We start from the raw sequence: 26,303 nt of genomic DNA, 5'->3' as shown, positions 1-26,303 counted from the left end.
GAGCCAGAGGTCCCGCCACCCTTCCCTCCCTGGGTCCTGCATGTGCTCCCTGGGCCACCTGTCAGGCCCTGTCATACTCCCAGAGCAGACTGGCCCCAGGACCATCCCTTGTCGGAGCTTGAGGCCAGGGACCCAGACTTCTCCGTTTCCCCAAGAGATGGTTGGAATCTCCCCACCTGGGGCTACACTCAGGGCCACTCCCTGGGCTGCGACAATGAACAGTCGTGAGCAGTACCAGCATCAATGAATCCCAGGCAGAGATGGCCCCTGGAGCTGGTCTCAGGATCACCCAGCCTCGTGTGTCCCCCTCACAGCCCCCAGGGCCCGAGGGAGGGCTCAGGACATGCCTGGGAGGCCCAGTGACAAATAGCTATCTTTTTTTTTTTTTAAAGATTTTATTTATTTATTCATGAGAGACACACAGAGAGAGGCAGAGACACAGGCAGAGGGAGAAGCAGGCCATGCAGGGAGCGCAATGTGGGACTCAATCCCGGGTCTCCAGGATCATGCTCTGGGCCGAAGGCAGGTGCAAAACCGCTGAGCCACCCAGGGATTCCCAAGCGGCTATCTTTCTATTCAGCTCCAGTCTCACCATCTGTTTCTCTGCCTTTTCATCTGACCAGATCACCAGGAATTGCTGATAGACTGATCTGACCGCCCTGAATGGGAAACACTCTAAAGATGCCATTTACTTTTACACTCAGATATATGTCTGCGTGGGACACCTTGGTGGCTCAGTGGTTGAGCATCTGCTTTTGGCTCAGGTCATGATCCCTGGGTCCTGGGATCAAGTCCCGCATGGAGCTCCCTGCAGAGAGGCCTATGTCTCTGCCTCTCTCTGCATCTCTCATGAATAAATAAATAAAATCTTAAAAAAAAATAAATCTATCTTTTCTGTTCTACTTTTGCATTATGTTTTAAAGATAGCTTTGTTTCTGGCCTTCTTTCTGAGGGGCTTGAAAAGGCCTTTGGATCAAAACAATAAGATTCTAACTTTTCTTTTATGTGTATAATATCACATAATTTTCCACCTCTAAAAATTGTATAGCATTTCTGGATCTAAAATGAAAAGCATAGATATACAAATCCAAACCTTATCCCAAGAAAAGATGTTTCCTAAGGGGACATAGAGATGGCTTGCAAAATGTTTTTTTTTAATTTATTTAGCAATTTTAATAGCTCCCAAATGCTTTATACTGACTCCCAAGAGTGTGACAATGAACAGTCGTGAGCAGCACCAGGATCAATGAATCCTGATTATATAACAGACCCTGGCCAGGTGGCGGAGAGACAGTGTAAAAGATATTTTAAAGAAATTTCTGAGATTCTTCATTTTACAAAAAGTTTCAATCCAGAGCATGTATAAATGAAGCAAATCAAAAGTGATGATGTCAGAGCATCTATATTCCATAGACATTCTGTAGTTCACAAAGGTCACAGTCCATGTCACAATAGCTTTATGGTTTAGATGTATCTTCCTACACCTAAAACATAGATTTCATTTATAGCAAAAAATAATGGCAAACAGTAATTCAGGAGGAGGACTATAGCATAGAACAAACAAAGATGATTCGGGAAGAAAGAAGGTGCCTGCTTTTGGATCATCACTTTTCTATACAACCAAGTGGTCCCTCTAGCTTTGCTTGTATTGTAATAAGACCAGAGAATATCCATGGACAATAGGCCAATAATACCAGGCATCCATTAAAAAGAGATGATATAAAAGAGAGATATAAAAATACTTTTTTATACAAAAAGTCTTAAAAAGTTCTCCCACATTAAGCATTAAGGAATTTTTAGAAAACTCTAGAGTATAGCCCATTGCTATCTTAAAAGGAATAAGGGATGCCTGGGTGGCTTAGCAGTTGAGTGCCTTCGGCTCAGGGCATGATCCTGGGGTCCAGGATCGAGTCCTGCATTGGGATCCTTGCAGGGAGCCTACTTCTCCCTCTGCCTATGTCTCTGCCTCTCTCTCTCTCTCTCTCTCTCTGAGTCTCTCATGAATAAATAAATAAAATATTTTTTTAAAAAGGGGGGATGTGTCAGTTTATGCTTATCTGTGTGCATTGGAGTTATGTCTCAAAGTAATGATCTGCTGGCTTTTGTAATGTATGTTTACCTCCTTCTGTCTTCCTCACTGGTACTCAAGGGCAGGGCTGGACAGTTTTTCTTTCTTCAGTGCACACCTAGGCAGGAACAAAGATTCAAAAGCCCTCACTAGCAAAACTTCTTTTGGGCATATTTGCAGAACCAGTTTTTCTTCCCTCAGAGGCAAAATAAGACTGTGTGACTGTGGAAAGTAAGGAAAGAAAATGAGGGCAGGGGCAGGGGGAAGGTGGCCAGGAGCAAAAGGACAGGGAACACAAACGCAACCAAGGAATCACTGATGTGAGAGGGATGAGGAGAGACAGCCCGGAGACCAGGGAGAGGATGACCTCACATCACATGTGGTCTCCTTGGCAACTCTCAAAGTGAGGCCCATCTCAATTGGTCAGCAGTCCTGGGCACTTGTAAGCCTCATGAATAGAGGAGGGATGCACAGTCAGGACGGGCCAGATTATGCTGCAGTAACAAACATCCCCCAATCTCAGTGGTTTAAATAACAAAAGTTAATTTTGCTCACACTCCATGCCCAGGTAGGGTTGGCTGTGGGCTGGCCCTGCAGCATCCCATCATTGTATCAGGACCCAGGCTAACAGAGCAGCCATGAGAACACTGCCAGCCACCAAAGCAGAGGGAAATGGAAAATGCAGGAAATTGTGCACTGGCTCTTGAAGCTTCACCCTAGCAGTAACGTTTGTCATTTCAACTCACATTTTATAGACCAAATCAAGTGCTGGGGTTACATCTAAACTCCAAGGGGACAGGGAACTCTACAATCCTATCATGTGGTCAGAAGGAGAGCTAGAGGATAGTGAACAGTATGAATGATCACCACAGGGCACGCTTGGGTGGCTCGGTGGCTGAGTGTCTGCCTTTGGCTCAGGGTGTGATCTTGGGGTCCTGGGATCAAGTCCTGCATTGGGCTCCCTGCATGGAGCCTGCTTCTCCCTCTGCCTGTGTCTCTGCCTCTCTCTCTGTGTGTGTCCCTCATGAATACATAAATAAAATATTAAAAAAAAAAAGAATGACCACCACAGTAGAGGACTCAGACTTCTGGTCTGGGGACAGAGATATGAAAAGAGAACTGCTTCCCCTCAACAGGTAGAATTGAACAGGTTGTGATTACTCTAACAAGCAAAGAAAGCAGCAGTGGACTCTACCATGGTTTATGTGCACGTGCAGAAGCTTTCTGGAAGTAAGCAAGGAAACTTTTTGCACTGGAAATGGGGAGTGTGGAGTAAGAAATGTTGCCTTTTTACTTATATCCTTTGTAGTGTGAAAATTTAACCATGACATTCATTTGTATGGATTGATTTATGAAACTCAGTTTCCACTATTCTAAGTATTCAGCACAAGACAGTGTAATTGGTCAAAAGGAAGTCCAAAGAATTGAGTGCTTATAACTGGGAATAGCCAGGCTCTGACCCAAACAGAAACATCCAGATGTTGTTGGGTGGACCTAGGGTTAAAGAACACTGCCCTTCCCCCAGGAACCCAGCCAGCACCTGCCCCACACATTTCCTGGAATTTATTGCTTCTCTAGAAGAAACAGTGAGGACTCTGACCTGGTCCCCAAGACTCAGAACAGTTTTTTTCCAATCCAAAGGCCAGCATCATGACATTTACTATGTCATCTCTGATTATAGAAGATAAGTAACAATGGAAATCATGGTCTTGACTTGGAGCAAGGAAGTCCAATATACTAATTTCTTAAGAAATCTCAGATTTCCATCAAGGATCACTTCCCACTACTATTCCGGGACCCAGGAGGGGGGGTCTGGGGCAAAACAGGAGCTCAAGGAGGATGTCCTGGGAAATTGCAAAGAGCAGGAAGCTGTCCTCTCAGAGCCTGGCCTTGGGGACCCTTTGCACCATCACAAAAGGACTGTGAGCCCAAAGGCAGTTGGTTATGGGAAGGATGAGAAGACTGAGTCACAAACTGAGACACAGCCTAACTGGAGGGCAAGACCCAAGGCCAAGCCTGTGATGGTTCAGCTCCCCTCTCTGTTTCCCACCCCTAGGCATGCATCCACTGCCAGCTGGACGCGATTGCTCAAGGCTTGGGAGATGTCCCCGTTCCTTAGAGAACCTTCTCAGGATATGGTCTGGGAGCCCAGGGCAGACCAGGCATGATGGGGAAAAAAGCCATGCATGCAAATCCTAAAAAATATAACTGTGATGCATTCCCCCATTGTTCAGTGTGTACTGGGGGACAGCACAGATAAAGAGTTCACAGTTCAGAAGGGAGGTATAACAAAAAAGAAATATTAGGTCTTTGTCCCCAGTTCCTAGCACACAGCTCCCAAAGCATTAGAATCTCTGGAGTGATGGTTGTCTTTTGTATGCTATTGAAGAGGACTAATGGATAGGGGCCCCAGACAGCTTCCGGATGGGGGCTGGTTTCCAGAAAGTCCAAGACAGATGAACGGTTGAAACTTTCTGCCCTACCCCCACCTCTGACCTCTGGGGAGGGCCAAGGGGCTGGAGATTGAATTCAATCACCATGGCCAACGATTAATCCACCTACATAAATGGAACTTCCATAAAAACTTCTAATGGACAGATTTCAGAGAGTTTCCAGGTTGAGTGGACACATCAAGGCGCCAGGAGGGTGACACAGCCAAAGGGAGCATAGCATGGAAGCTCCACACCCCTTCCCCTGTGCCTTCCCCCGTGCATCTCTTCCACTGGGCTGCTCCCCAGTTGTATCTTTCATAATGAACTGGCAATAGCAAGTAAGGAAAGTGTTTTTCCAGAGTCCTGAGTCATTCTAGCAAGTGACTGACCATGGAGGGAGGGGCTGTCACCAAGCTGGGCAGAAGCACGGGTGATCGAGGGACCCGATGTTAAGACCGGTGTCTGCACCTGGTGCCTGAGTCCTTTAGCTTTGGGGGTCTGTATTACCTCAGATAGTGCAGAACTGAACGGAATCACTGGACACCCGTTTGGTGTTGGGGAAAATGGAGAAGTGGTTGATGTGAGAAGAAAACTTAACAGAAAGAGCTTGTGGGAGCCTTTTCCATATCCGGGCGGTAAAATGAAAGCCATACATAGGTCTCTTGGCCCAGCTGCGGGGGGGGGGGGGGGGGGGGGCGGGGGGGGCTGAGCAGAGTCCCTGCCCCTCCTCTTTTGGATGCCCTCCCTTCCCTGAAGGACTCAGAAGCTGCACCCCCAGCCTTTCCAAGCGCTGCCGTCATCCTTCCTGTCCCGTATTTTCACCTGGGCAGCAAGATATCTCTGCCCTCTTGCCTCTCTCTAGTCCTACAACCACATTGGCCTGCTGAGGTCAGTTCTAACTTTACATCCTTTCTTCTAGAATTTTGACTGTCCTCCCTTTCACCCAAAGCCAATAGAATCCCTCCCTCCCAGGGATCCGGCTCTTGCCTCTTTCTCTGTTCAAGCTGGTTGGCAGCTTTAAATAGGAACTAAAGTAGCACGTCTTCCTGAGGAAGTTTTTTCAGACTCAGAGCTTTTCCATTTGCAAGAAACAAGAACTCACTCCAACTCACCTGAGCCAAAATTGGAAATTTATTACAAGGTATCAAGTTGTCCTAGACAATCAAAAAGCAGGAAGGGCAGTCAGATGGCAGCTGGGCCCTGGAAGGACAGAGGCCAGAACTGGAAAGCAGCCAAGGATGGAGGCTGTCGCCTGCTCAGATCGTTCCCCCAGCTCGTGGGGATCATATAATTTCTCAACACTATTTCGCGATGTATCTCCATTCCTCTCTCCACAGGCGCTTTCTCTACTCTGCCCAGATTATGGAAGATGGTCCCACACAGATCCCAGAATTTACCATTGTCAGGTCAGGCAACCATCAGAATTCTAACTCCAAAATCTCCAAGGAAGGGAACGTATTTCATGCTGCCCACCTGGAATATCAAATAGCTATACCCGGAAAGGCAGCCCTGCGATACCAATGTGGCTATGAGATCCCCTTGCATTGGAGGAGCAGTTCTTAGAGAAAGGGGGATGCTGTCCTGGTTGGATACCCCCAAAACTTCGCGATAGCTGTATTTAGCATCCCAGTCGCTTATTGGAATTATGCATAGTCAACCTACAGAAAAGCTGGCAAGACCACTTGTGTGGGGGTAGAGGTGTTGCAGCAAGGAGGGCAGTGCACACCTGTCCAGTCCTTTAGTCAACGTTTTTAATGGCTGGAGCAACTTCCAGGAGCAGCTGGAGGTACATGGTGGCCATCTGCAACCACTTGGGCTGGCACTGGAAGTGGACAAGCAGAAAATAGACCGGGATGCCACTGAGCAGGAACAGGAAGATGTATAGGAACTCAATCTGGGGGTGGTCGATGATGGGTGCCAGCACCAGGTAGAGAGAAGCAAGGAGCATGATGACAGGGATGACGGTGGGGACCTGCCAAGGACACAGAGACCTGAATGATGGAGAGGTACTGGACATGGTGTATGGCACCTGGGCTCTGTCCCTCCTGCCTGCCTGCCTGTTGTTTCCACCTGCCACCAGTTCCCTTCTTCCAGTCCCTGCCATCATAGCTTGGCTAGCCAGAAAAGCCACCTGCCAGCTTACAGGGGGCCATCCAAGGAGCAGGAGCTTTGGGACCCAGCTTGACCTCCTCTCTGAGAGGAGATTCTTGTGAATCCTACTGTGTGTGAGCATCCTCTCGGCATGTGTCTCCTGCTATTCTCCCTCAGGGTCCTCCAGAGAAGTGAATCCCCAATAAGCAGAATCGATGCCTTGTGATCCAGCTGTCCCTCACCCGCCAGGAAATACAGAAATTTTCTAGCAAATATGACAGTGGCCACCTCTTACATTCTTTCTCTAGGCCCCATAGGAGGCTGTGATCCAATAATCTGCTTCATGCAACAGCCTAGGGTTGAAAAAAGCCCAATGTTTATTCCAAAGTCTACCTTGTAAGGTCGAGGAAGGTTCTTCTTCTTCATCCGCAAGTACAAGAGACAGCTAATGGTAGTTCCATAGGTGATCCAGCCAAGAAAGCTGAAAGGCAAACAGAAGCTGCTCACTACTGGGCCCTGCCCGGGGTGGGCCTAGCAGATGCAAACGTGGGGCAGAAGTACAAGCCCATCAGGGGCCTTTCAGCCACCTGCAGGTGCCCTTGTCCATGCAGACTAAGGAAAGAAGATGGCAAGGCTGGAGTTCCAAGGACAAGAATGCCCTGGAGGGTATTCCTGCCTCCTTCATCTTCAGTCACAAAGTGACACGTACACAAGCCCAGACACCCACTTAGCTTCAGATCAGGCCTTCTTTGTCCCTGGCTGAACAGAAGAGGACAGTTTTCAAAGGAAGGGAGGAGCACCTGCTTGTCCAGAAAAAAGAGTGATGGAATCTCAAGAAAGTCTGTGCTCTCCTCAAGGACCAGCGCATTCACAGCAGGTCCTCCTACCTTAGAGTTGGTGATAGGGTAGGCTGTTGAGCACCCAGACAATCCCCTGGCCTCTGCCTTCTCCAGGGTAGGTAGTGGAGTGACTGATGTAGGTCTGATGAAAGCTTCATCGACCTTGGAGTCAGGGTCCAGACCAGGCCATCTCTTGAGGTGGTCAAGACCGGGAGACTTTGTGTTCTTATGGGGATGGATCATCCCAACATTCTCACTCATTCTCAGTCACATTCCCCAATCTCAGCCTAAAGAAACCCTGGGCTCATCGTGGGTTTGATTTTATTCTCACCATGTAATGATTTTATCCTTTCTCATGGGAAAAAGACAACAAGAAAAACCAGGTCTATTACTTAATGTTCTGAAGAAAGTCACATCAGGCACCACGTATCCTGTTCCAGAAGATTAGTTTTACTTATGACAACAAGGAAGAGAGCACACGATGCGTGAACAATTACTCTGAGAACTCCCTCTGCACCCCGACACTCGCTTGCCTGTTAGTATGAGGACATGCCCGCTGAACCTGCTTCAGATGAGGTCATAAAATTATGGCTGGATGGCACAATAGCCTATCATTTCTACCCCAGGGAAGGTAATAAAGGGGATCAGAACATCTCCCCACTTCAAGGCAATCACTGATTATACCTTCCCAACTTGCTTGTGGGTCTGCCTTGAGTTTGCTAGAGATATGCTGGGTCAGGGTCCTGAGCACAGATCACACTACAAAGGGAAGATCACAGCACAGCCGAGGGCTACAAGTAGTAGTGAGTAAAGCCCAAAGATAGCTTTAACACGACCCCAGCGACAGAATAATGGAACAAGGTGGAATAAAACATGACAAAGATAACACAAGCCTTTTACTTGTCTGCCTCTTGGTCAAACATTTGTCTCATTGAATTTTTGGAAACAGGGCAAGAGAGGAGGGAGCTACATTTAATTTTGGAAATATAACTGGGAGGGAATGGCTGAAATGTGTGTGCATGTGCTGGAACCCTGAGCTCAGGCTTCTAGAAGAGTGCATGCACATATGCATGTATATATATAGGCATATATGTCATAATTACATGTAGGGGCTTCCAGAAGTGTGCACGCGCGTGTTTACATACATACATGATTGTGCATGAATGTGCACACAGAAGGGACTTCTATATACATGTATGAGTGTATGTGAGTATGCACACAAAGGGGCCCTGAGATACCCACCATGGGAGGACAGTCTCACTTGCCTCAAGAAGTTCACGATGGTGCTGAAGTTTCCTGGGATGACCAGGACCAGAGCCACTGCGGCGGTAAACATCAGTGCCGGAGTTGGTGTGAGGCGATGCACATGAACCATAGACAGAAGTTGGGGCTGGGAGCAAAGCCGGGTGTCAGGCAGCCCCCCAAGGCAGCCACAGCAGGTATCGGCTCTGGAAAGCTCCCAGTCCTCCTCCCCCACCAAACTCTCTCTGGACACCAGCAGGCCCAACCTCATGGTCCCCAGTCTACACAGCTTCCTGATGTAGGCCCCACTTGGAGTGACACCAGGCCCGGGGTGCAGTGTGGGGGGCTTGTCTCTCCAAGGCAGCCAAGACCCAAATAGCTTAGGATGTGGGCTGGAGTGTAGAGAGCTGAAGCAGGGGCCTGGCCAGGTGGTTCATCTTCTTATTGGTCATCCCCAAGACAGGAAGAGGGACCAAGGGTGGGAAGACAGAAGAGTAGGGAGGAGAGGGGAGGACAGTTAGGGACGGAGCATGGAGTGGGATTGCGGGTTATTGTGGTAGATTGTATTATTACTCAGCAAATAGGCTCCATCTCCCACCTCTGTAGGGGAAAGATGTTCTAACTCCTCATCCATTGATGCTGGGCTTGGCCAATGAAAGGTGAGCAGGAGTAACACAGCAGAGGCTCAAAATACGCTTTGGCTTGGTCTCTTGAACCCCTGCCACCTGCTCCAGGCAAAAATATGCTTTGGCCTGGGTCCCTGGGACAAGAACAGCCTCACAGTGCCAAACGAGAAAATCTGAACAACAACCCCAGCCTGGAGCAGAGCCACAGTGGCCCCAGGGACTGATGAGCACCATGAAATGTTTGCTGTCGTAAGCCCCTGAGATCTGGGCGTTATCTTTTATTGAGCATCATTGCTGCAAAAGCTACAAGAGGGACAGAGTCCCTGGGGGAATGGCCTGAGTGTACACATTGACTCTGCTCCTGTGGCTCTGCCCTGCTGGCCCCACCCCCCTGGAGTGCACCAACATCTTCGTCACCTACAGGCTCCACAGTGTGACCCAGTATGGTGATCTCCCAAAACCTGAAGTCAAAAGACTGGAATTGAGATCGAAGATGCGTGGGATGCTTTAATCCCATTCTTAGAGAGAAGAGGGCTATGTCCTGTAGGGGAAGTCCTGGGGGCGGGAGGGGGGGGGAGCGGTGCGGGCTAAAGAACTAAGCTCAGGCAGGAGAAAGCTTAGCCTTTGCAGCCCTTCCAATGCCCTCCTGCAGCCCCACCACCTTGCCCGGCCCGGACCCCATCTCTCACCATGTGGCCTTCTCTTGCAGCCACATAGCACACACGGCTTCCACCGAAGAATGTCCCATTGGTAGAGCCAAGTGTCGAGAGGGTGACAGCCAAGGGTACCAGCCAGGCCCAGTCCCCCAGCACCTGGTTCCTAGGACAGTAGAGGAATCAAGGGAAGAAACTCCAGCAGCAAACTGGAAGGCAACCACAAGGAAACAGAGCAAGCAAAACCACTAGTGGCACGTTGAAATCCACACAGGGCACTGTCCTTCCCCAACCTGGATTGTCTGCCCGGGGCCAGGGAACGCGTCACTTGACTCACTCACCCCCAGCTCACGGCCATAGCATCAGAGGAAAGGAGTTCATTGGGTGACAACACTAGCAGGTAACTGATGTTGACCAGGAGGTACAGGCTGGTGACCAGAGGGATGGCGATCATCAGCGCCCACACCAGGTTTTGCTGCAGAGAGCCGGGAGAAAGGCCACATGTTAGCAGATGAGTTCCTTCTCAGGCCCCCAGAACGAGCTGGTCAGTGCAGTGCTGAGCTCATCCTGGCTACAGGGAACATGCCAGGCCCTGGGGACCACTCGGGCTGTGTGCTCACAGTCCCATGCCATGGACTCACAAACAGCGGGTGTGCTAGTAGGCCATGAGGGACACTAGGCAGTCACAGCAGTGCAGGGACCCAGGAGCTGTGCTCAAAACTTCCAGAATCAGTAGGGCCTTATACTGGGCTCTCCTTGAAGAATGAAAGAGATTCAGGCAGGTGGGAATGGGAGGCATTCCCAGGAGGGGCAACCATGAGAGCAGAGGCAAGAAAGCTAAAGGTCTTCATTCCTGGCTGTTTATTGAACTTTGCAACTGGAATATTCCAAGACCACCATGCCAACCCTGCCTAGTCTCTGGGTCTCCAGGACTCAGACCCGGACTGAGGGCCACGACTCCCAGGGGTTCCACCCTGTGCCCCCAGTCTCCTCACCAGGAAATTGGGGGTCACTGGGGATCTGTAAAGTGGGACTTCTCACTGCTCTGCCCCTCTGCAAGGGGTGAGGGTCAGCAACGAGGAGGGGAAAGGAAGGGCCTGGACACAGTGGCTGTGGGCACTCGGAAAGCCTATACTATTGGAGCCTCAGTGCCAGTCTGACCCATGGGCTCCCAATGAAGGTACTGAGGGGCGCCTGAGTGGCTCAGTAAGTTAAGTGTCCGACTTTTGGTTTCAGCTCAGGTCATGATCTCAGGGTCATGAGATCGAGCCCTGTGTTGGGCTCTGCGCTCAGTGCAGAATCTGTTTGAGATTCTCTCCCGTTACTCTGCCCCTCCTGCTTGTGTTCATTCTCTAACTCTCTCTCTCAAATAAACAAATAAATACTTTTTTTAAAAAAAGGTACTGAGCAACCATTCAATAAGAATGGAATAATCCATGAAAACTGGGTAAATCAGAGTGTATTCCCTCCTGCTTCACACCCTCAGCCCTAGACGTCATTCCGGAGCCAGAGGCAAATAGAAAGAAGGGGTCTCCCCAGGACCCAGAGATTCCCCAGGCGTGGGCCACCCTGGATAGACATCTTTAGACTCCAAGGTAGAGCCCACTTCAAAGTAGGAAAAGCATGTCTACAACACCCCCAGCCTCATCTTTCTCTAGATGTCCTTTAGCTTACCTTGTGAGGGGCAGGCAAGCACTGATGAGCCCAGAGCCTCTCCCCTCTGTACCCAAAGGGACACCAGAACCTGGCATTTCTGTTACTGACACAGTGTAACACGAAACGAAACAGAGATGAGGTCATTCTGCACCAAGAGGCAGGGAGGTCCAGCACAGAGCTGCCCCAGGAGGCCTGTACCACAGTCCCACTCAGACCTCCCTGCCCACCACGAGGTAGGGCCCTCTCCCATTTAAGCACCTGCCCCTGGTTAGCGTATCTTCTACCCTCAACATTATATAAAAACCAATTTCCAGGGCACCTGGAGGCTCAGTCGATCAAGTGTCTGCCCGGAGTCCTGGATCATGCCCCACATCAGGCTCCCTGTTCCTCTGCCCCTCCCCACCCCTGCTCATTCTCTCTCTCTGTCTCAAAAAAGTAAATAAAATCTTTTAAAAAATAAAAAAATTGGGATGCCTGGGTGGCTCAGTGGTTGAGCGTCTGCCTGTGGCTCAGGTAATGATTCTCGGGTCCTGGGATCGAGCCCCGCATCGGGCTCCCCATAGGGAGCCTTCTTCTCCCTCTGCCTTTGTCTCTGCCTCTCTCTTTCTCTGTGTCTCTCATGAATAAATAAATAAAATCTTTTTAAAAAATAATTAATTAAAATTAAAAAATTTTAAAATAAAAAGCAATTTCCAGATCTCTCTGCCAGGACTAAGATCTCCCCACAGAAAACTCTGGAGGTGGGCATGGGGGCATGGAGGATAGAGTAGTGATCTCAGGGCCCATCCTCCATAAACACACCCTGCATTTGAGACTTTCCAGGTCTCCTGCTTCCTGTCCACACTGCTTCCACATGGCTGTTTGGCCACAAACCTCAACAGCCCTCAAGGCTCAGCTCTAGCTCTGCACTTGCAGGAGGCCTGCTTGACTGCCCTGCCTCACGGGGATCTCTTCTTTCTGAGTTCTAGCAGCAAGTGGAGGCAGCGCCCCAGCAAGCCTTATGATATCCAAGCCTCTGTCCCACCCTATCCTGTCCTCTAAGGGCAGGAGCCAGGTACGGTGACCAATTCAACCCAGTTTGCCTAAGACTTTCCTGCTTTTAGCACCGAAGTCTGGGATCCTTGAGAACTCCTCAGTCCCAGGGAACCAGGATGGTTGGTCAGCAGGCCTAGCAGGTCACGTGACAAACATGTGCAAGTGAAGCCAATAGGACAGCAATGGCTTCTCACATAAAATGGGTCCTTCCGGGGTGCATGGGTGGTTCAGTGGTTGAGTGTCTGCCTTTGGCCCAGGTCGTGATCCTGGGGTCCTGGGATCGAGTCCCACATCGGGCTCACCACAGGGAGTCTGTTTCTCCCTCTGCCTATGTCTCTGCCTCTCTCTGTGTGTCTCTCTTGCATAAGTAAATAAAATCTTTTTTTTTTTTTTTCAATGACTCCTTTCAGGTCCCCTCCAGCTCTCAAATCTGGGGACCTGGAAGCAAAAGAATTGCCTCCACCAAATGGTCATGGCCACAAATTTCTCATCTTCCCAGTCCTGAAAATGTGTCGTGCCTGGGTCCAGAAGAGGCCACTTATAGCAAAGATGGGCCAGTGAAGCAGAATCCTGGGTTGCCCCTCCTGAGGGCCCCATCATGGAAAGCCCTCAGCAGGCAAGCACCCACCATGCGTGACCCAGCCATCTGCCAAGTCACAGGGAAGGGGATCTCATATGCTTTTGAACTTGACATATCTTGGACAGCCCACCTGCCAGCTAAGCCCCAAGGTGCACCACAAGAACAGTGAGATTTTCTGGTTTCGTTCTTGAATACCTTAACTCTTTACTCAAATCCCAGGGCACATGGGCACAAACCTGGCCCAGGTTTGGCATAGGTTCAGCAGTTTCTTGAAAAAAAGTGTGAAACAGAGATATACTTAACATGTGCTTCAGAGAACAGAGAGCCAACATTTCAAATGCCCAGCATTCAGAGGCACGGCTTTGTTTTTGCTTTGAAACCCATATTCGTCAAAAATGCTCTACATACAGCTGAGTTCAGCAAATCACAACCTGTGGACCAAATCCAGCTGGCTGCTTGTTAATAAACGTTTACGGGAGCACAGCCACACTCATTTGTTTACCTATAACTTTTTCATGCTACAACAGAGTTGAGTAGTCTTGACAAAGACCTCAATGGCCCACAAAACCTAAAATATTAACTCTCTGGTCCTTTACAGAAAAAGTCGACTAATCCACGCTATGTGGTGTGGGAGCTTGTCTCACTCATCTTTGGGCCCCTTGCTCTTTCCTGGGATCAGCTTTGAGCCCAGGGCCTGGGTTCCGAAGGAGAGTAGTCTACACCTGTGAACTGAATGAGCCAGTTGGTGTCCCCACCCTGTAGCCCATACCCTGCCCCAGAGCCAACCTGAGCACACACTAACCATTCACCTGAACTGACAGCTGTTGATGGCACTCCATCCACAATGATTATGCCATTTGATACCTTAAAGCCTCATCAGGTAAATGGAGCAGCTAATTATGATCCCGTTTCACAGGTAAGGAACTGAAGCACAAGAATTTATATACCAGAATAAAAACTTGGTCCCAGGACTCTTGGCCCTCATTCATCTCTCTCTGCTCTTGGACTTCGGTCTCCAAGCTCCTTTTTTCCTCCCAAATTCTCCCAAACCTCACCCCCACTCCCCAGGGAGCCTTTATTGAGAGCTGAGACGTGTAATGACCCCTGAGCCAGCCCTGAGAATGTGGAGGAAAAGACTCAGTTCTCATTCTCTGAGAATTAAAGACTCTTGCAGGAAATAACAGAAAACAAGTAGCAAGCTAAGCAAATATATTTACAGCAAAGGGTTAATTACCATAGTAACTCAAAAGTCCACATGTTCAACTATCAGGACAGATAACAAGCTGAGTCACCAAGCATGGCCTCTCGCTGGTGGTATGACCTCAGAATCACTTCCCCCTTTCTACATCTCATGTGAAAAATAGAGGGGGACTGTACCTACCTCACAGGGCAAATGAGACCCTTGGTGTGATCCGATAAAATTCTGTGCCCACTTGAGAAGTTATGATTCATATAATTCCACAAACAAATTAAGCGAGACAGTGGGCTGGCATGCATGACTGCAAAAAGGGAGCCCCCACTTTCAGCTGATTTCTCATGGTTTTAGTCAGCTCAAATAACAATAATTGGAATTGCTGATGTTTGGAGATTTCACCCTCTGAAGAAGGATCACGGACTCACCTTTGGATTCTTGAGCTCCTCCAATACATAGTTGACATTATTCCAGCCATCAAAGGACCACAGGCCCTGGTAGAAGGCCATGCCGATGCGCCCGGCCTGCTGCGTGGTATTGTGGAAGGCAAACAGAAAGGCTTCCGTGTAGCCACGGCCCTGGCCCAGCACCACAGCCCCACCCCCCACGATGACCAGCAACGAGAATACTTTGGCAACCGTGCACACATTCATCAGCATGGTGGCCAGCCGCGAGCTCCAGCAGTTGACCAACGTCAGCAGCAGGATGCAGATGGCAGCCACAGCCTTGAGCACGGCTTGGGGCATCGAGGAGCAGCCCGGGTAAAAGGGAGCCACTGCATACTCAGCAAAGCTCAGAGAGACGGCGGCAATGGCAGCTGGCCTGACCAACAGCACAAATGTGTAGATAACCAGGAAGGCTGGCAAGGAACCAAAGATTTGCAAGATATAGGCATACTCCCCGCCAGATTTGGGAACCAGGGCCCCCAGCTCAGCATAGCACAGGGCACCCATCATGGCCAGGAGACCACAGACTGCCCAGACCACGAGACTGGCCCCAGGACTGCCCACATAGACCAAGACCCCCTGTGGGGACATGAAGATGCCAGAGCCGATCATACAGCCTGCAATCAGGGACACGGCACTCCACAAGCCAATCTCCCTCCTCAGCCTTAGCCCCGCACCGTCTGGCTCCCGTCCTGCCACCCCCTCACCACCATCTCTTTCCTGACTTCTCTCCATCTCAGGACTTCAATAGCTGTTGTGTCTAGTTGAGCAGAAGCAGATGCTCTGATAGGTAATTGTCTTGTGGGCTTCCTGCAGGAGTTAATGATTACACAATGCTTTGGGAAGGCTGAACCACAGACCAGACAATCAAGGCATGGCATTTAGAAGGGACTGAGCCTTCACTGATCTACCCGTCCCTGTCTGACTCACACTCCAGCACAGGCAATTTGCAGGAGCTATTTGCCAATGTAACCCAGGAAAGATCAAGAAAAGGAGAGAGGGATTTGGTAGAAATCCCTGCTGCTGCCCAATTCCACAACACTGTGTGTGGAATAAGAGTTGGATGAGTGCTCTGTGCCAACACTAAGAATGCTGAAAAACTGCACATCAGGAACCTAAAAAAAAAAAATCTCTGCAGTAGTTTATCAGCCAAGCAATACAACCCCTATTTTATGAAGATTCCAATTAAAATTTCATGAATCCTAAAAATAAAATAAAACAAAATTGCATGAATCCTGTTTTAAGAAAGAACTAAGATGATCAAAGAAGAGGATTCACATAGTGCAGAACAGAGCCTGTGCCCCTAGCAGGAAGGGAGCAGGTGGTTAAAAGTGAAGTACAAGGTCTGGAATGGGATCCTGCGTTCAAATCCCAGCTCTAGTCCCTCACAGTTGTGTGAACTCAGATGAGGTCTCTGAATCTCACCCTACTCATCTGTCAATTAATCACAGTATCCACCACACATGGTTACTCTAAGGATTAAATAGCATAGTCCATTCAAAGTAGCTCGAATAGTAGATGAAATATAGCAGCAGGCTTTCCTTAAATGTTACTCATTACTATGTGGCAAAGAGTATCATTAGTTCCCTAGTTTCAAATATATATATATAATATATATTATATATATGAATATTATATATGTATATATATTTAAATGCATATTTCATTGGTTTATAAATAATGTTCATTTTAGGATATAGTATATAACTTTTTTGTTAACTCTCCCTTATATTTTTAGAATCTTGAGTTCTAGAACCTTTACCAGTGTTGTGATAGAAAGGTCACTGAGGACCACCTGAGTGGCTTAGTCGGTTGAGTGTCTGCCTAAGGCTCGGGTCATGATCTCCAATTCTGGGGATTGGGCCCCATGTCCAGCTGCTCAGCGGAGAGTCTGCTGCTCCTTCTCCTTCTCCTTCTCCCTCTCCCTCTTGTTCTCTCTCTCTCTCTGTCACGTAAATAAATAAAATCAAAGAAAAGAAGAAGAAAGAAAGAAAGAAAGAAAGAAAGAAAGAAAGAAAGAAAGAAAGAAAGAAAGAAAGAAAGAAAATGTAGGGCCATTTTCTTCAGAAGATCCTGAAGAGAAGGCTGTCCAAGATTCAGAAGGAAGTCCTTCAAGATTCCTACCCAGTAAGAAGAGAGAGGACAAGGCAGGGAAGTAATTAAGAAGAAAAGGAACTGGGGACGCCTGGGTGGTTCAGCGGTTGAGCATCTGCCTTCAGCTCAGGGCGTGATCCTGGGGCCCCGGAATTGAGTCCCACATCAGGCTCCCCACAGGGAGCCTGCTTCTCCCTCTGCCTGTGTCTCTGCCTCTGTGTGTGTGTGTGTGTGTGTGTGTGTGTGTGTGTATGTCTCATGAATAAATAAATAAAATCTTAAAAAAAAAAAGAGAGCTAGAAGAATTAGGAAAAGAAGATAAGAAAGAACAGAGTCCTGGAAGCTCAGGAAAGAAAATCAGCTTCCTTCCTGGCGATAGCTTATGTAACAAATAACCCCTTTCTTCTCCAGGAGCTATTGACAGCAGATACCAACTGCAGAGTCAGAGGACAGTGCACAAGACCAGCCTCACATCTAACACCAATGGAAAGTTTGGAGGTTCCCAAGACATCCTTACGTTCAATAATTTGCTATGAAGCTTCACAGAACTCACAAAAAGCTTTTTATACTCAAGTTATGTTTTATTACACTTAAAGGATCCAGATTAATGTCAGCCAAGGGAGGAAACACAGAGCGGAATCCAAGAGAATACAAACATAGAACCTCTGGTTCTTTTCTCCCTGTGGAGTCAGGACAGCATTATTCTCCGGGCATTAACGTGTGACAATAAGCACATCACATTGCCAACCAGGGAAGCTCACCAGAACCTTGGTGCCCACTCTTTATTGGGCTTCTATCACACAGACAGAGTTGACTGCTCATGTGGCTGGCTTCAGTTTCTAGACCCTCAGGAGATCAAGCTGATATTTCATGGCCCAAAGCCCTCATCCAAAAATCACATCGTTACTATCTGGCTTGTCCAAGGCCCCCTGGCAAATAAAGACACTGCAATCAAGCATGGCATTCCAAAGGCTATTCAAGGATTACCTCCTTGAAGCTGAGGGCAAGGGCCAGACCTCTCTTTGGGCAAGGATAAATTCTTTACTACAGAGATGTAGAAGGACCTGAAGAACATTATGAGAACATAAAAATTGCTTTGAATAATTCATCTTATCAAGTAGTGTGTCTAAAGAGGAGGACCCTAAATGCCAGGCTAAGGAGCTTGAACCAGCCAGCAATGGAGGAAAGAGGACAATGAGTAGAAGCAGTGGGGAGGGCTCTCCTCTGGGCTCTTCCTAAATAGAAGGAACTAGAGACTCTGAAGTTGTGTGGGCTTCAATGAGCAATTCCTGCTGCTCTTCCAGAATCTGACAAGTATGGTCTCCAGCTCCAGAATCAAGCCTGCCTGTAAGAAAGGGACCTCTGAAGCAGAGCTGAGCCTTATTTGGCATCCCTCTGCTGCTACCATAGGTGACAGGGTAGCTGATGGACCCAGTCAGAGGCTCAGCCAAACACATATCTTAGGAATAAATCCAGCACCCAAGAGCTAGAGAACTAACTGTGTTTTACATCACTGTGCCTTCAATGAGATCTTTATTAGTTCCATTTCCCATTAGGAAAATGGGGCTAATGATCTCCCACAAAAGTGTTCATGAGAATAGACCAAAAGCCCTCATGTCCCATTATCCTGTGGAGAGGAAGAAGGTTATGTTAACTTCAAAGAAATAATGGCTGAAATTTTGCCAAATTTGATGAGTAAACATTAATTTGCATGTCCAAGAAGTGCAACTCCAAATAGAATAAACTCAAAGAAATACACAGACACTTCATAATGAAACTATCAAAAGTCAGACCATGCAGCAAGAAAGAAGCAATTCATCCTGTACAAGTATGTACAAGATTAACAGGTCATTTCTCATCAGAAATCATGGAGGCCAGAAGACAGTGAGATTGCATTTTCGAAGAGCTGCGGGGAGGCAGGGAGGTCAGCCAAGAATTCCATTTCCAGTAAAACTCTTCTTCAGGATAAAAAAGAAATGAAGAAATTCCCAGATAACCAAAAACTGAGACAGTTCATTTCTAGTAGACCTGCCCTCCAAGAAATGCTAAAGGGAGTCCTTCTGGCTGAAATGAAAGGCCACAAAACAGTAACTCAAATCCACACAAAGAAATAAAGAACATTGGTAAAAAGTATCGACATAGACAAATATAAAGATGGTACTTATGTATTTTTTGTCTTTACCTCCTCATTTTTCCTAATTAATTTATTTTTTAAAGATTTTATTTATTTGTGAGAGACAGAGAGCATATACAGCAGGAAGAAGCAGAGGGAGAGGGAGCCTCCAGCAGACTCAACACTGAACACAAGCCTGATTCGGGGCTCCATCTCACAACCCCAAGATCATGACCTCAGGTGCTTAACCAACTATGACACCCAGGTGCCCCTTTCCTATCTGATTTATTTTTTTTAATTTTTTAAATTTATTTATGATAGTCACACAGAGAGAGAGAGAGAGAGGCAGAGACACAGGCAGAGGGAGAAGCAGGCTCCATGCACCAGGAGCCCGACGTGGGACTCGATCCAGGGTCTCCCGGATTGCGCCCTGGGCCAAAGGCAGGCGCCAAACTGCTGCACCACCCAGGGATCCCTCCTATCTGATTTAAAGAAAACCACAGGGGCACCTGGGTGGCTCAGTGCTTCAGAGTCTGTCTTTGGCTCAAGGTCATGATCCCAGGGTCCCTGGAACAAGCCCTACATCAGGCTGCCTGCAGGATGATTTCTCTGTGTTTCTCATAATAAATAAATAAACTCTTAAAAATAAATAAATAAATAAATAAATAAATAAATAAATAATAAATAAGAACCACAAATACTGCTGGAGCACAGGATATCTCACATTACATATAAAAATTTATTCAGAATGGATCAAAGTCCTAAATGTAAGCTCTAAAACTATAAAATTTAACAGGAAACATAGTTGCAAATCTTCATGACCTTAGATTGAACAATAGTTTCTTAAATATGCCACCAAAAGCATAAGCTACAAAGTAAAAACATATAGGACTTCATCAAAGTTGAAAACTTTTGTGCATCAGATGGTGTCAAAAAAGTGAAAAAAAAATCCATAGAAAGGGGAAAAACATTTGCAAACCTGACAAGAGTCTAGTATTCAGAATATATAAAGAAGTCTTACAAATCAACAACAAAACCCAAACAATCCAATTTAAAAATGAGCTGTAGGGATGCCTGGGTGGCTCAGTGGTTAAGCATCTGCCTTGGCTCAGGGCGTGAGCCTGGCATCTCAAGATCGAGTCCCACATCAGGCTCCCTGCATGGAGCCTGCTTCTCCCTCTGCCTCTCTCTGTGTGTCTCTCATGAATAAATAAATAAAATCTTGGGCAGCCCAGGTGGCTCAGCAGTTTAGCGCCTGCCTTCAGCCCAGGGCCTGATCCTGGAGACCCAGGATGGAGTCCCACATCAGGCTCCCTGCATGGGGCCTGCTTCTCCCTCTGCCTGTGTCTCTGCGTCTCTCTCTCTCATGTCTCTCATGGATAAATAAATAAAATCTTTAAAAATAATTAATTAATTAAATATTTAAAAATAATAATAATAATTAAAATAAAAATGAGCAGCTGCCTGAGTGGCTCAATCAGTTAAACATGTGCCTTTGGCTCAGGTCATGATCCCAGTGTCGTGGGATCAAGCCCTGCAACGTGCTCCCTGCTCAGTGGGAAGTCTGCTTCTCTCTCCCTCCGCTCCTCCCCTCACTTGTGCTCTCTCTCTCACACACATTCACTCTCTCTCTCAAATAAACAAATTAAATTTAAAAAATAAAAATGGACAAAGGATTTTAATAGACATTTCTCCAAAGAAGACAGACAAATGGCCCCCAAGCACATGAAAAGATATCCAACATCATTTATTCATTAGGGAAATACAAATCAAAACCACAATAGAGGGGATCCCTGGGTGGCAGCGGTTTGGCGCCTGCCTTTGACCCAGGGCGCGATCCTGGAGACCCGGGATCGAATCCCACGTCGGGCTCCCGGTGCATGGAGCCTGCTTCTCCCTCTCCCTGTGTCTCTGCCTCTCTCTCTCTCTCTCTCTCTCTCTCTGTGACTATCATAAATAAATAAAAATTAAAAAAAAAAAAATGGGGGGCAGCCTGAGTGGCTCAGCAGTTTAGCGCCCCCTTCAGCCCAGGGCCTGATCCTGGAGACCGGGATTGAGTCCCACGTCGCTCCCTGCATGGAGCCTGCTTTTCCCTCTGCCTGTGTCTCTGCCTCTCTCTCTCTCTCTCTGTCTCTCTCTGTCTCTGCCTCTCTCTCTCTCGCTGTGTGTGTGTGTGTGTGTGTGTGTGTGTGTCTTATAAATCAATGAAGAAAATCTTAAAAAAAAAGAAATAAAAAATTATATATTTATGATATAAAAACAATTGTGGAAACACTGTGGAAACAATTTGCAGTTCCTCAAAAATTTAAACATAAACTTACCATATGACACAGCAATTCCATTTCCAGATATATACCCATAAGAACTCGAAATGTATTTGCATAAAAGCCTGTACACGAATTTTTATAGAAGCATTATTCTTAATAGCCAAAAGGTGAAAGCAAATCCAAATGTCCATCAGTTGATGAATGGATAAACAAAAGGTGGTATATCCATACAATGGAATATTATTCAACCATAAATAGAATAAAGTACTGATACACACTACTACATGGATGAACCTTGAAAGCATTACGCTAAGTGAAAGAAGTCAGACACAGAAGGCCATATATTATTATATAACTACATTTCTATAAAATGTCTGGAATAGGTCAATCCAAGGGACAGAAAGTGGGTTAGTGGTTGCCAGGGGCTGAGGGGATTCCCAGGGGCTGCTTCATGGGAATGGAATTTCTTTCAGGGCAATGAAAATATTCTGGAATTATACAGTACTAATTGCCCAGTATTATGGATACACTAAAAACCACCGAATTAAACCTTTAACATGGTTTAAATGGCAAATTTTAGGGATGCCTGGTTGGCTCAGTGGATGAGCATCTGCCTGTGGCTCAGGTTGTGATCCCGGGGTCCTGGGATCGAGTCCTGCATCAGGCTCCCCAAAGGAAGTCTGCTTCTCCCTCTGCCTATGTTTCTGTCTCTGTCTCTGTGTCTCTCATGAATAAATAAATTAAAACTTTTTTTAAATAAATGGCAAATTTTATGTTAATTTTTTCTCAATTTTTTAATGCGAAAAAACAATTAGCTACAGGACTTTGGAAGGAGTGAGTGCAAGGGAAGAGTCAGTCTCAAAGCCTGAGTTCTGTTGCCTGTAAGGGAAATCTACCTCTGTCCCCAATACCAAGGCAGCAAGAAGTCCAGTCTTTCCCCATGGTTCTCCTCCTCTAGTATCCCCAAGTCCAAGGCCCCTGGGGGTGCTTACTCTGTCTGTGAGCCAGTCTTCCTGTTAATCTGCTCCACCAGGAGAGCAGAAGTGCAGACATGCTACTTGAGGCCACACCCAACAGTTCCTAGCTTCTAGAGAGCCCCATCTGCTGGTCTTAGCTCCTTTCAGTACATGATGTACACCGAGTACCCAGAAAATACCATGCTGTGGGTACATGAGAGACTGTTTATAAATGCAAACTTTTTATCTAAAACTAGCTAAATATTAACCTACCCCCCATGAGGTACAAATGTACCCCCCACTAAGCCACTGAAGGGATAGGCCCTAGAGATGAACTGGTCCAATACCTTCCTGCTTACTGGTGAGGACATGGAAGGGCAAGGCAGGGCACTCCAGGGCCCAGGCCACAGGGTCAGCCAGTGATTCCAGCCATGCTAAGTGATGACCACAGCCTTCATGCACGTTAGGGAACCTCATTCCCAGTAGAGTTGGTCAAGACCAAAGGAGCCATGTCAATGGCCCTTCCAGAGATTTCGCTCTCTTCAGTTGCCTCGGTATCCTCTATGGCATTTGGCCCCTTTTCTTTCATTTCCTGATTATTTACTTGCCTTTTTAGCTTCCCCTCTCACCAGGTGAGCTCCTGGAAGTGAGAGACAGATCTCATTTGCATCTATACATTTTACAGTCAAGCCCAGCAAAAGTGATGCAGGAAATGTTTTCTGGAGGGATGAGAGAATAAGTAAATAAACGAATGAATGAATAAATATGAATAAGAGAATGTGTGAACGAACAAAATCTCACCAAGCTCTGAAGCCAGAGATCAGCCTGAGGACCAAGAGATTGGTGCCTATGGTCTGGCTGGGATTTCACAACAAGGGTCCCCTGGGCATGGTGGGATGTGGCTCAGAAAGAGCTTTTAGCACTACATAGGCCTGGAAAAGAGTCCATGAGAAGTTCAGAGTATAGAGAACCTCGAAGGATGCTGCCTAGAACAGTCTAGAAGAGGGTCAGCTGGTCATTCTAATATCACTGATTAAGCACTGGGATCTCATCAGATGTTCACCTGTGTTGTCCCTAGTCTATGTAGCATGGTTGATCTACTTTGCCCATCCACAAACTCCAAAAGTCCTCATGCTCAATAGAAGTTTAAGGAAGGCTCTTGCTGGGTCCTTGCACACAAGCACAGACTCTTCTTCCCTGTCAGGGGTCCTGATCTCTGCTTCTCTCAGCCTCCAGAGGGCCCCACCCCCTCTTCTCTTTCATCTCTGACCCCAAGTACACAGAACCTCTAGGTTGACCTGGTTGAGGGGACCAATCGGTCTTCACCTCTCTGCCTGCCCAGGCCCCCATTAATCCATTCCAGCCCCCACCTAACCCTTCTTTTTTTTTTTTTTTTTAAGATTTTATTTATTCCTGAGAAACACAGAGAGAGAGGCAGAGACATAGGCAGAGAGAGAAGCAGGCTCCTCGCAGGGAGCCTGATGTGGGACTTGATCCTGGACCCTGGGATCATGCCCTGAGCCAAGGCAGATGCTCAACCCTTGAGCCACCCAGGCGTCCCACCCAATCTAACCCTTCTGCCCGGCTCTGGCTAGTGCTTTGGACCTTCCCAGAAGGAGCATAAAAAAGAATAAGAAAGATGCTAAAGACATCCCACCTCTTCCATTGATTAGAGCCCCACTGCGGCTATGAAGCTGGCCTGTGTACTATATATAAGGGGGGCTGGGAGGAGGCAGGGGGTCATAGCTGAGGCCTGACTCTGGGCAAGCACTCTGGTCCTCAACCTGCTATTGTAGTGGGTTCCCTCCCAGGTCATTCTCTTTTTCTTCTCCTCAATTGGAAAAAGTTTTTCTTGGCCTAACCATGCCTTCAGAAATGCAGGCCCGAGCACAGTGCTCAGACACAGTCTCTCTGAGCTGTGGTCACAAGAGGCCTTTCAGAAATCCGTGGGACTCAGACCTGGGCAACCAGGTCCCTGCAGCAACCCAGGGACCAGCCCTGGGGTTTTTGACACCCTGGAGAGAATCTGAGCCTGTTATTTCCAGGAAAAATCCTTTCAACACCCTGGGATGCAAGCAGTAGGAGTAAGGTCTAGCCACAATTTCTTAAGGTTCATGACAGAGGAGGGGAATGTGATTGTCAAGTCAGAGATCTCGAGTAGGTCCTGGCCTTTCTCTGGGCCCGGGTGTCCCCGGGCGGGCCAAAGCAGGTACAGGGGCCACCGGGCCTCTATGCTTCAGCAAAGCAGGGCGAAGAAGCAGCAATTCCCGCCCTCCCTCCTGAACGCAGCACTTGCACCATGACAGCCCTGTGAGTGCAAGCCTGACCCGGGACAGGGGCCCCAGGCCGGGAGCACCCCCAGCGCCTGGGCCGTGAGCTGCTGCCCTCTAGTGGTCGGGGGCGGGAAGGCCAGAACCGGACCGCCGAGGAGCAGCAGAGAGAGGAGAGAGAAAAGCCCTGGAGCCCAGGACAGGTGGACGGAGCTGAAGGGGGGAGGGCATGGGACAGGGGTGTGCTGAAGGGGTGAGTGACCCCGGGGGAGCCTCCTGTCCCCCGGGCGGTCCCCATGCCATCACTACTGCCACCTGACTTGCACATCAGCATGGGGAGCTGTATGGGGTGAGTGGGACCAGGGCTCTCACTCAGCTCCAAGACCTCTGGCCGAGTGGGGAATTCCTGAACTTACTGGTTTTTTGCTGATCTTATCCAGATGTCTCCTCATGTGAGGCCCCTCTGAGGACCAGCTGCCAGACGGTGAGCTCAGGTTTCATCTCTCCTTGACTCCACCTGCCCCGATGGGTCCTCTGATTGCCACTCCATTTTCATGTTTCTGTCCTTGACCTTCTTCCAGGGCTTCAGACCCTATACATCCAGCTGTCCACTGGACACCCCCACCTGCCTATCCCTTAAACCCCGAAAGCACAACACGCCCAAAATGGAACTCCTGACCCTCCCTGGACCTGCTTTTCCTATGAGCCCTACCACATGTCCTCACTGTGGTAGACCCAGCGACAGCCCTTCCGGATCCCCCCTCAGGAGTGACAGGATTAGTTCTCCAACTGCTGGGAGTGCTGGTGCTGGAAGGCTCTCAGATATCATTCTCCAGCCACAGGGAGCCACCCCACGGAAGGCCACTCCTTTCCCAAGGAGGTCTTCATCCAAAGGCCCATGGGTGTGGGGACATAAAGCCCAGCCCTGTTGCCTAAATTGACACAGCTCTGCAGGGTCGTCTATGGAGAGTCAGCTGAGCTCTCCACTGAGGTTGCATTGCGTCTCAATGTTCCCATTTTCCAGATCGTTCCATCTTCCCTTCCTTGGGGGTTGATTCCACAAGAACAGCCTCGTCAATCTCTGGAATGAATCTGTGTCTCGGAGACTTCTGGCCCGGGGAATGCAGGCTGCAACACTGGTCACCAGGACTCAACCTTCTGAACCTTGGATGAATCCCCTTCCCACAACCCAGACCAGGCCCGTCTTCCCTGGCTATGCGTCTCAGACCTACCTGTGCCCCTCACACCTCCTGCTGCCTCCCCAGCTTCCCTGCAAAGCCACCTGCATCCTCAAACCCTTTCAGCACCAGGAGGCAGGGGCATCTCCCGAGGGCCACTGTCCTCTCCAAAGCTGCAGCTGAACTCAAGCCCGAATGTTTCCCTTGGACCCCTTTACCTGAGCCAGAGGTCCCGCCACCCTTCCCTCCCTGGGTCCTGCATGTGCTCCCTGGCCACCCGTCAGGCCCTGTCATACTCCTGGAGCAGGCTGGCCCGAGGGCCATCCCTTGTCGGAGCTTGAGGCCAGGGACCCAGACTTCTCCGTTTCCCTAAGAGATGGTTGGAATCTCCCCACCTGGGGCTACACTCAGGGCCACTCCCTGGGCTGCGACAATGAACAGTCAATGAACAATGAGCAGCACCAGCATCAATGAATCCCAGGCAGAGATGGGGCCCCTGGAGCTGGTCTCAGGGTCACCCAGCCTCATATGTCCCCCTCACAGTCCCCAGGGCCTGAGGGAGGGC

General features: G+C 48.3%; 1 protein-coding gene across 11 annotated transcripts; it reads right to left on the bottom strand.

Moving 5' to 3' along the window:
* Positions 1-424: 424 nt before the first annotated feature.
* LOC112664757 (b(0,+)-type amino acid transporter 1-like) lies at positions 425-15,683 on the bottom strand. Of its 11 annotated transcripts, none has more exons than XR_007403097.1 (7): positions 14,843-15,645; positions 10,293-10,426; positions 9,988-10,117; positions 8,673-8,820; positions 6,985-7,072; positions 2,120-2,186; positions 431-1,484 (listed from the first exon to the last, which is right to left on the bottom strand). XR_007403097.1 is itself a non-coding variant. In XM_025454563.3 (7 exons), the coding sequence occupies exons 1-6, from the start codon at positions 15,593-15,595 to the stop codon at positions 2,145-2,147; spliced, it is 1,272 nt and encodes a 423-aa protein (XP_025310348.1). In that variant the 5' UTR covers positions 15,596-15,644; the 3' UTR covers positions 434-1,484; positions 2,120-2,144. The 11 variants fall into 11 exon arrangements, 10 of the variants coding, with proteins under 10 accessions (XP_048951750.1, XP_025310347.1, XP_025310348.1 ...); XM_025454563.3 differs by having other exon boundaries at positions 434-1,484; positions 8,696-8,820; positions 14,843-15,644; XM_025454565.3 differs by lacking the exons at positions 431-1,484; positions 2,120-2,186 and adding an exon at positions 5,609-6,472 and having other exon boundaries at positions 8,696-8,820; positions 14,843-15,273; positions 15,568-15,683.
* Between the last annotated feature and the right edge of the window lie 10,620 nt (positions 15,684-26,303).

Source organism: Canis lupus, chromosome 17 (genome assembly GCF_003254725.2).
Source record: "Canis lupus dingo isolate Sandy chromosome 17, ASM325472v2, whole genome shotgun sequence".
In the NCBI taxonomy this organism is placed as follows: Eukaryota; Metazoa; Chordata; class Mammalia; order Carnivora; family Canidae; genus Canis; species Canis lupus.
The sequence above is the reverse complement of the archived record's forward strand: the minus strand, read 5'-3'. Positions and strand labels throughout refer to the sequence as shown.

What these genes read in the sequence shown, in the direction of transcription:
- LOC112664757 (XM_025454560.3), bottom strand. Translation starts at nt 15,595, where the DNA reads ATGGAGAGAAGTCAGGAAAGAGATGGTGGTGAGGGGGTGGCAGGACGG. An exon ending in AGGAGCTCAAGAATCCAAAG is followed by an intron (nt 10,427 to 14,842) that starts GTGAGTCCGTGA and finishes GGCTCTCTGCAG; the next exon opens with CAAAACCTGGTGTGGGCGCT. An exon ending in ACCATCGTGAACTTCTTGAG is followed by an intron (nt 7,073 to 8,695) that starts GCAAGTGAGACT and finishes TTTGCCTTTCAG; the next exon opens with CTTTCTTGGCTGGATCACCT.